Genomic DNA, 10,962 nt, shown 5'->3' on the forward strand with positions numbered 1-10,962 from the left:
GTGATTCCAACTTCTCCCATATACTCTTGGTTGTTGTTTCTTTAACAACCTCTCTTAGAACTTCATTGGAAAGGCATAATTGAATTGCCGATAATGCCTTAGTGTCTATCTCTTCCCATCTCGATGCGGACATTCCTTTCAGCATCTTATCTACACCATCAATGGCCTTATGCACACCATTTTGGATCAAAATGGCTCTCATTTTGACTTGCCATAAGCCAAAATTTACATTTCTATCAAACTTCTCAATGTCGAGCTTCATTGTAGTCATGATTCTCAAATAATAATTTCTTAAAACACCGTAGAAACAACCTGGCTCTGATACCAATTGAAAATGATCTCCAAAAACGTTACGATGCTAAGAACAAACAACAATGAACAAAATAAAGTTTGACAATGTAACTAAAAAGGACACAAAGATTTAAGGAGGTTCACCCAATGATGGCTACTTCCTCCGTGGTGTGTAGTTTCTGTTTATATTATATCAAAAGAAAACAAACAACACTTCTTAATGAAGAATTACAATTGAGATAGATAAAACAAAAGAGGTTATGTGTTTGGCTTAGGGGTTGTGTTTGATGTGTTTGATGTGTGAGTATGAGAGCCCTATTTATAGTACTAGGTACATGAAGATGAATAGCTCACTTGAATACATAGTTAATATTGAGTAATGAATACTATGAAATAACTCTAAGGATTTGAAAGGTCGAAAAACAAGCATCCCATGCATATCAGAGGATCCGCTCGACCAGATCAGAGAGCTCGCTCGGTCGAACGGCTCGGTCGAGCGAGTATCAGCCAAAACTGGGGCATTCTGTCTGACCGCTCGTCCCACCAAAATGGCTCGCTCGGTCGAGCGAGTGGGTCGAGCGTCCTTACAGATTCTTCTGTCAAAATCTTGATCGAGCATACATAAATCAAACCCTTTCATTTTCTTCATTAATCTTCATTAACACCCATAATTCTTCATGAATACTCCACACATAATTACACCCATTTAGTTACCACCATCCAAGAGTCACACTCATGAATTCAACCCTTTATTGTGCACTCAAGTCACACACTACCATTCATAACAATTCATCTCATCGCATAATATCATAATGTAAAATAGTATAATTTTTAGTTATTTATAACTCTAAATATAAATAATTCGACGTATAAAAAGGTGTTTTGATGCGAGTAAGAACCAACATATTATGAACATGATTCTAAATGAGTAAGATTGGAGAATACTTCATCCGTTCCAAATTACTTGCAACATTAGCAATATTTACACTATTCGCTCATCATCCTTAATTTGTAATTACTTCTTAATTTATAAGTTAAAATATAATCGAGTGAGATCTTATTTGATTTATCTCTAACCACTATGAACATCACTCTTCATTTTTGCTTTTTAACTGGATTCCATTATTATCTTTTGAGAGTTAAAAGTTTAAGTCATCAACTCGGTTAAAAACCACTACAAACTTAGATTGGAACTCATTAAAAAATATTGGAAATTTTAATTATGAGTTTTTAACTTTTTTAAATGGTAGACAAATGTTTTATAAAAATCTTATGATAATCTTGAGTTTTAAATTTTTTATTAAATTAAATATTCAATTTGAATATATTTTTAAAAATGTGCTCCGCAATGAACATCATGATGTTTGTTTTTGAATTCTTTACAACAAAAAATAATAATGTAAATTTAACAAAAAAAAAATATTTTATTTACCTATTGAAAAATTTAAAAGCTTAGAGTACTCCGTGGATAAAAAAACATTGGAAAATTCTATGTGGTAAATCCTAAATTTTTTGCTTTTCCACGTGGTAGACAAATCTTTTTTTAATCCACGTGGTTACCTTAACCTTCCACTTTTTCAACGTGGTAGACAAAAGGGATGTTTTTTTGTTAACTTTACTAAGGATGAACACGGTCAGGTTTAGTTTGGTTTGACGCAAAAATCAGATCAAATCAAAACTTCTAGTCTGAAAATTTTTCAGACCGAATCAGACCGTTTAAATTACTAGACTGGATCGGACCAAACTGTTTTAAAACAGTCTGGTCTACTCTGGTCTAAGATTTTTTATTTTTATATTTCTTTTCCAAATTAATTATATATGTGTTTATGCAATTATTTTACGCCTACAAACACCACGTATGATAATAAGTAATTTTTTGATTGCGTCAACATCATTCAATTATTAATATATTATAGTATAAAATAACTATATCTCGAAATATCTATATAGCAACCTATTTTTTAGAAAAAGTTATGGTTTTCGATCAAAGTACGATTTGCGGTCTGGTCTGGTTTGAAAAAAAAAAGAGACCAAACCATAAACCCCATTTTTCTAGAAAAAACCAGATCGGCCAGACCTTTTAAACCATAGACCAGACCAAATGCTAAAATTATGGTTTGGTTTATGGTTTAGACAGTCTAAACTTCGCTCATCCCTAAACTTTACAATATTTTTAGCCAACGTAATAACATTTTTTTCAAAAAACAAACAGTGTAATCACCCTAATTGACCACATATTTCGAAATTCAGTCGAAACAAATACTTAATTTAACCAAAAGCTTAACATTTTGTGTACCACATGGAAAATTTAAAAGTTGATCAAGGTCAGCACGCAATTTTTTGAAAAAATATTTCTAAAAAGCCAAAAATTTAAAATTATCACGTGAAATTTTCAAAAACATTTGTCCATCACATAAATTATCAAAAGCAGACTCAACCCATTGATAAATTTTCCAAAAAAAATTTACTTTACACTAAGGAAAATAAAATAGAATATAAATTCATCCATGCTTTAGATATTAGCATACCTTTAGACTTTTGTCTAAGAAAAGAAAGGGTGACAAGAAACACCAACACTTGTAACAATCCGCAATATTAAATTGCTTGCATAGGTAAAGCTAAGCAACAAATTTAATATTCGAGCTATTACACACCGTGTCCATGCGTTGACCTAGCGTTGACCTAGGAGAGGGTGAGAGGAATCGAGAAAGATCTAGGAGAACTTGAGATGAGGAAATAAAAGTTGACCTGCACAAGTTACACCTCTATGTGAACCTGACCTGAAATAGGGGTAGTTGGAGGCGTCTTATCCATGCGTTAGACTACTCATTTGCTCTTTATTTAATAGTCGGTGTTCTTGTTCTCTGACTTTTACTCGCTCTATTATTATTATTATTATTATTATTATTATTATTATTATTATTGTTTTTGTTTTCTTTTAATTTTTAAATTTACTTTATTTTATTTATATGTGCATTCTATTTATGTTTTTTATGTTTAAGGGTCATGCCTAGACGATACGATGCAAACCCGCGGAGTCAATTTCAGCCTCACTTGATCCTAGCCGTTGCAGAAACTGCTCCTATTCTTTTTCGAATCGAGGGACTCTTTGGCCGCACTCTCCTTTTGGGTATGATAACACACCGATGTCCATAATTTTAGTAATTACTTGTTTTTTTAAAATGAAGTAAAATAAAAAAATGATTTACCTTTGATCAAGTGGCGAACGCTTGATCCGCATAGTGATCACTGATAAATTACGCCTTCTGTGTAGCAACGTCATAAAGAAGGGCCCAGCTAAATGGCTACACTTCTAGTGGGTTGGCGGTAGCGAAGAGAGTCAAGCTTGAGAAGGGGAATTGAGGTCTTTCTTTGATCGTTTCTCAAGACTCTTAATATCGGTTAGCTGGCTTGGGGCAATTTTTAACTTTTGAGACTAGGCCCTGGGCATAGATCCAGCTCGCCCCTTATAAGGCCGATTTTGTATAAGACTTATTTACTTATAATATTTCTCCTTATAATCTATGTTTTGTTGAGTGACTTTTTGACCGCGCTCTTCTTTTTGGGTGTGAGTTGCCTTCGTCCTTCCCTCCCCAGATCCTGCTCATGGTTTTTCTATGGGCGGAATACACTGAGTATGATGATGATGAATCTATATCTACTTGTTCTGTCTCTTAAATAATGTTTATTCATACGGCAAAAAAGGGACAAAATTTAGAAAAGAATATCTTGTGTTATAGTGAAAAATTTTAATCATAGAAAGTATAAAAGTAACGAATAAGGAATTTTTAGTTTTTCTCTCAATATGTCATTTTTGAACAATAATGGTTTTTCTAAGCCACGAGTTTAGTCTCATAATGAAAACAAACTTTTGAACTTTAAGAATTTAAAAAATAAAAGACGTTTGATTATGGTAACAAAAAAGAAATAGCAAAATGATAATAAAGGTAAAAAAAATAAAAATCATGACTTTTATAAGAATCAATCAAGGATAAATTCGTAGTTCTGTAAACATCAAGAACATTTCACTACAAAAAACTAACAAATTGGCGACAGACGTTTTCGTCGCCATTCCATAGCTAAATGGTCAAAAAGTAGGGTTGGCGACGAGCGGGCGACGGCTTATACGGTGGTCGCTATTTACTTCGTCGCTAATCCCAAGGTGGACGCCCTTTCCTCGCCGGTTTCCATGGCGACAAGAGAGCGACGAATATTTCCATCGCCCAAAATGTAATAAGCTAGCGACGAAAGGGCGAGGAATCATGTTGTCGCCAATGGAGCTCTGACATTGGCGACCAACTGGCGACCAACCTGGCCGTCGCCACTGCTGCCTGCATTGATAAGACTAATCTGTTTGACTGTACAGCTTAGCGACTACGTTTCCGTCGCTAGGCCGTCGCTGGCATTAATTACCTTTGCGTGCTGGAATTTTTATTATTATTATTATTATTATTATTATTATTATTATTATTATTATTATTATTATTATTATCATTATTAGTATTATTATTATTTTTATTAATATTATTATTATTATTATTATTATTATTATTATTATTATTATTATTATTACTGTTATTGTTATAAATATTATTAATATTGTTAAAATGAATATTATTATATATATTAGTTATATATATTTTATATTATTTATAATTATAAAATAAAAATATAAACACATAAAACAAAAATATTAAAATGAAAAAAATCAAAATATTATCTATAAATCTAAAGTTTATTTATAAAGTCACAAAAATTACAAATATTTTTAATCATTCATTGAGGAGGTGGAGGAGGGGGTTGATTTAAATTGAAATGCGATTCAAGGAATTTCGTAAATTGTTCTCGTTCTCGTGCTAATTGTTCAGTCATCCTTTGATGATTCTCATAGGCTGTCTGAGCATTTCCTCTTCGAATCGCTTCCCATAATTGATTATTAAACTCCATTTGCCGGGCTTCTAAGTCCGCAAACCTTTGTTGTATAATGGCGTCATAATCAGGTGGTGCAGGCTGAGAAGATGGAATATCCGTTGGCTCGGGAGGATAAATAATCTGAGAGGCGGAACCAACCCCAAAAACCTCTTTGCTTTTTTTGTATTTTTTATTTGACCCGCTTTCTACGTTTTTTATTGCATCCAACCAAACTTTACTTGGGTCGCGAGTTGGAAGTTCCTCCATCAAAGAACGATTGTTCCTGTGTTTGACCTTGTGATTGTTCCTGAAATAATTAAAAAAAAACGACTTAAAACTAAGAAAAGATAAGAAAAAAATTCAATATAATAATACTTAATTGACAAAATACTTACCAAATCCCGCATTGTTTTGGCGTGCGGGATTGAGCCACCTATATGAGTGGCTTCAGCTCTGTCTTTTCCTCCACGTCTGTTGGAGGAATTTCTAGCCGAAATGGCTTTATTATCTGGGCGTTCCCAATCCGCCTTCCATCGCGCCCAGGTCTCATTATCGATGGAAGGAGGTTTAAATTCGGGCTTGCTTTTCAACGTCTTACGCCATTTGAAAAGCATATCCGAATAGCGCTTTGCCGCTTTTTCTTCCCACGACCTTCGAACAAAATGTTCGAAACGAAGGTCCCATTTGTATTGTTTCTAAATAAATAAATATTTCATCAAATAAATTACTTAAAATAATTTATACATAAGAAAGTCTAAAAATAAAGAACAAAATAATAATTTTACCTTAAATTCATTAAAATAAAAATCTTTGGTGTATTTTGTCACACCCTTCCAAGTACTACCTTTGACATCTTGCCTATGATTGAAGGTAGCCCTTATTTTGGATGCAATCGTATTTCCGGATATCGGATTAAATCTTACAACAATTAAGAAAATTAGTAAATATTGAAATTTTAATATTGAATAAATATTAATGATAATAAGATAATTAAAAGATTTACTTGTTTATGACGGGTAGCCATGGAAGATTCGGACGAAGATCGTCTCCATCGTCCTCATCCATATTTTGAATGGAATCACTAGGAGTATCTTCATTACTCACGTCAACTCGGTTACTGTTGTCTTCGTTATTGTCGTCATTATTATCGTTGCTACTCGACAAATTATTCATTAAATAGTTGCTAGCCCAATCATTAAGGTCGTCATTGCTCATTTTTCTACAATAAGAAGATGAGTTTTCAGAGTTGAACAAAAGCAAATGATCAATGGAGGAACAAAAACTGGTGAGGAAACGATGAAGGAATGAAGAAGATGAAGGAATGAAGAAGAAAATGCATGGCGCATGGAAAAATGGAAGTATATATTGCTGGACTTCTGAGACTGGCGACCGCAATGTTTGTAGCCAACTCATCGCCAAGGGTTGACAAGACCCAACAGAGCAAACTTTTCAGATTTTCAAATTTGTACGTGCACGTGGCGACGGAAATTTCCATCGCTTTCGCGTCGCCACTGTGATGACAAGACCCAACAAGTTTACTTTTCAGATGTTTTTGCGTGCTGCAGTGGATAAAAAATTTCGCGCAGTATTTCCGTGTTATTGCGACGGGATTTATGGTCGCTAGTTGGTCGCTGCCTGCTCTGACATGACTAATCTCTTTGACTTTTACAGTGTAGCGACGGTTTGGGTGGTCGCTAGTTGGTCGCTGCCTGATCTGATATGACTAGTCTTTATGACTTTTGCTGTTGGTCATCGAAAAATACGGCTCTAACTACAAACGATACGAGCGATATAAACGATACACTTGACATGCTTGACTTGCCAACACAAACGGATCATATAAACGATACGAGCGACCTTGATGTATGTCAACTAACTTATATCGTTTATGAATATTTGTTCCGCGGCTATTTCTAGTAGTAGTTGGGTCATACCAATGACATTTGAACAACGTTACTCTTTTGATTGGTATCCCCGGGTACTCAACCTCTACGATTTCAAGAAATTGCCCGTAAAAATCTTCTTCGTCACGACTGTTGTCACCAGCTTTGACGCACACTCCACTATTGTCTGCTAATTTATTTGATGCATGACGTACGGTATGGAATCTATATCCGTTTGTGTAACAGACATTGTAACTCCGAGCATATTTTAGTGGTCCTTCAGCAATCTGCTTCAAAATGTCACTGTTCACTCGGTTATCAAATGATCCTTGTCTTGCAATCTGCTTCAAAATGTCACTGTTCACTCGGTTATCAAATGATCCTTGTCTTGCTTGTCAGATAAATGGAAATAACTTTATGAATTTAATTAACGTAATACTGACATACATACATAATAACTAACGTAATAGATGAACAACATACTGCAGTTCTGAAGGCATTAGCGAAATTCTCTTGCACAAACGCTTCAATCCTCTGACTTGACCAATTCGGTTGATGTCTTTGAATTGAACTTTTAAACTCAGATATAAATACATCCACCTCTGGACAATTCATGAGCACGTATCTATGTGCAATCTCGTAATCTCTTTCATCCAAAATATATGCTACTCCTTTTCCATGAAATCTTATTGGATGACTGAAGATTGTGAATACACCAGTTACAATATTGTTGTAACTTCCATCGTCGTTCCTAGGAAGGTCTCTGACCCTGCATCGCACATGTGGCTCAAAATAATGGGAAACAAAATGTGATGCTTCCTCGGTTAAATATGCGTTGCATATCGACGCTTCAACATGAGCTTTATTTCTGACATTCAGTTTCAAATGTCTAAGGTACCTGTACGGAAAAATTAGTTCACCGGTAGAATAATGAATAAATTAATTACATATGATTTATATACCTCTCAAATGGATACATCCATCTGTATTGGACCGGTCCAGCAATTCTAGCCTCATATGCCAAATGGATCGGAAGGTGTTCCATGCTATCAAAGAATGTGGGCGGAAAGATAGTCTCTAGTTTGCAGATGATAACCGGAATATCTGCTTCCATTTTCCTCAAATCCTCCACACATAGCTTTGTGGTAGTCAAACTTCTAAAATATAAGCTCAACTCCGTAAGCGCTTCCCAAACCTTCACCGGTAGCAATTCTCTGAATGCAATTGGAATTAAACGTTGCATGAAAACATAACAATCGTGACTTTTCATGCCAAACAATTGATGCTTGGCCATGTCAATATTCCTTGCCATATTGGAGACATAACCATCGGGAAATCTAATACTCTTCAACCATTGAAGCAAGGCACGTATTTGTTGTTCATTTAATGTATAGGAAGCTTTAGGAATAGACGTACCTGTATATAATCAAAATAAGATGTTACATGAATTATTATTAATTATTAATTATATTAATTATTAATCAAAATACACGTACCTATAGGATGGAATTCTGAACGTATACCAAGTTCACGCAGATCGTGTCTACCCTTGATCTGATCCTTTGTTTTACTTGGCACACACAACAAAGTGTTGAAAATGTTATCAAAAACATTTTTTTCTATGTGCATAACATCCAAATTATGGCGAATCGTGTTAGTTTTCCAATATGGCAAATCCCAGAATATGCTCCTCTTCTTCCATCCAGCAGAGTATTTACTAACCTCTTTATTATGCTCCGGTGCATCTTCTTCATTGACTTTCAAAAAACCAAACTGGTCCAATTCATCAAGCAATTCAAATCTTGTCCGAATGAAAGGTGGGTCTCTCTTCTCAACAATGCCTGCTCTGAAATTTGTTCTATTTCTCCTATACGGATGACTTTTATCCAAAAACCTTCTATGACAGTCAAACCAACACACCTTCTTGCTATGCGTAAGGTAGAAAGCTTGGGAATCATCCATGCAGTAAGGGCAAGCATATCGGCCCGCAGTACTCCACCCGAACAACATCGAATAAGCCGGAAAGTCATTGATCGTCCACATTAAAGCTGCTCGTAGTTGAAAATTCTCCTTTCTTGACACATCATATGTACAAATACCCTCCTCCCACAACATATTCAACTCTCGTATTAGAGGTTGAAGATATAAGTCAATGTTGTGCTTTGGATTACTCGGCCCAGGGACAATCACGGTCAAGAACATATACGGCTTCTTCATGCACATCCATGGCGGAAGATTGTATGGTGTTAAAATGACAGGCCACGATGAATACTGTTGACCCGAACTTCCAAATGGGTTAAAACCATCTGTACACAGACCAAGCCGCACGTTTCGAGTCTCCAATGCAAAGTCTGGATGAATGTCGTTAAATGTCAACCACGCTTCAGCATCAGACGGATGTATCATCTCTCCATCCTTAGTGCGGTGTTCTGCATGCCACCTCATATGCTTAGCTGTTGCCTCTGAAGCATACAATCTTTGTAATCTGGGCCCTAGGGGAAAATAATGAAATTGTTTCCGCGAAACCTTATCACCCTTACTGTTTCTTCTCCATCTAGAAGTTTCACAAATGTAACAGCAAGTTGCATTCGCATTATTCCCCCAATATATCAAACATCCGTTAGGACAACAATCTATCTTCTCAACAGGTAATCCAAGAGCAGCTATTTGTCTTTTTGTTTCGTAGAAGTTGTTTACCATCGTATTCTCTTCTGGTAACACTTCGTTGACAATACCACAAATATCGTCGTAACACCTCTCAGTGAGACGATGGTCTGTCTTCAGGTTTGTAAGTCGACCAATAATAGACATCTTTGTGTGATTTTTACAACCTTCATACAGAGGACTGTTTACAGAATTTAACATTTCAAAAAATTGTTGACACTGTGGGTTTGGATTTTCATCAACGTGTACCGGTGGTTCATTATCTACTGACTCTACATTATACTGTGAGGGAAAAAAGTGATGGTAATTGCCTGGAAACACACTTGCTGTTGCATCATGCACCATTTGTGCGTATGGATTTGGATTGTTTGACGATTGCTCTCCGACTTCCGCTGCAACATCAGATGTTGTTCCTATCTCTGTGTTCTGATGATATTCCCACTCATAGTAATTTTTAACAAACCCCCTTCTCATTAGATGTTCCCTTATTTCATCTACTTCCTTAAAACAACAATTTTTACACTTTTTACAAGGACATATAATCTCAGAACTCATGCTTTGTGTACGAGCAAAATCTAAAAACTCTTCCAACCCTCTCATTAATCTTAAACTAAACTTTCCATTTTTTCGTCGGTTGTACATCCAACTTCTTTCTTGCCTAGAACTCATTTTTAACACCTAAATATAATATAATAACATAATCATTCAACTTATCAAAAAAGTAAGTTAATGACAATAAAAATATATATATGATAATAATAATTTAATTATTTTAATAAAAACTAATAAAGCAAACTAATGTCAATTAAAATAAAATATAAAATAATAAAAAAATATAAAAACTCAAGAAAATAACAAAGAAAATAAAATATGTACAAATTAAATAATAAAATTAATGACAACAAAAACTAAATATAAATAATAAAAATGAATAAAATTAACTCATATAAAAAAAACAAAAAACTCACTAACCTTTTCAAATTAATGACAATAAAAAAATATATATATGATAATAATAATATAATTATTCTAATAAAAACTAATAAAGCAAACTAATGTCAATTAAAATAAAATATAAAATAATAAAAAATATAAAAACTCAAGAAAATAACAAAGAAAATAAAATATGTACAAATTAAATAATAAAATTAATGACAATAGAAACTAAATATAAATAATAATAATAAATAAAATTAACTCATATAAAAAAACA

General features: G+C 34.2%; 1 protein-coding gene across 1 annotated transcript; it reads right to left on the reverse strand.

The window, feature by feature from the left end:
• Nucleotides 1-6,973: 6,973 nt before the first annotated feature.
• On the reverse strand, nt 6,974-10,094 carry LOC130802512 (uncharacterized). The gene is made up of 6 exons (XM_057666527.1): nt 9,917-10,094; nt 8,697-9,133; nt 8,582-8,645; nt 8,048-8,501; nt 7,569-7,983; nt 6,974-7,426 (listed from the first exon to the last, which is right to left on the reverse strand). The coding sequence occupies exons 1-6, from the start codon at nt 10,092-10,094 to the stop codon at nt 6,974-6,976; spliced, it is 2,001 nt and encodes a 666-aa protein (XP_057522510.1).
• Nucleotides 10,095-10,962: the final 868 nt, after the last annotated feature.

The sequence above is a fragment of the Amaranthus tricolor genome, chromosome 16 (assembly GCF_026212465.1).
Source record: "Amaranthus tricolor cultivar Red isolate AtriRed21 chromosome 16, ASM2621246v1, whole genome shotgun sequence".
NCBI classification, from domain to species: Eukaryota; Viridiplantae; Streptophyta; class Magnoliopsida; order Caryophyllales; family Amaranthaceae; genus Amaranthus; species Amaranthus tricolor.

What these genes read in the sequence shown, in the direction of transcription:
- LOC130802512 (XM_057666527.1), bottom strand. Translation starts at nt 10,094, where the DNA reads ATGGTGCATGATGCAACAGCAAGTGTGTTTCCAGGCAATTACCATCAC. An exon ending in TTATGCACATAGAAAAAAAT is followed by an intron (nt 8,646 to 8,696) that starts GTTTTTGATAAC and finishes AGTAAAACAAAG; the next exon opens with GATCAGATCAAGGGTAGACA. An exon ending in TGGATGTATCCATTTGAGAG is followed by an intron (nt 7,984 to 8,047) that starts GTATATAAATCA and finishes TTTTCCGTACAG; the next exon opens with GTACCTTAGACATTTGAAAC.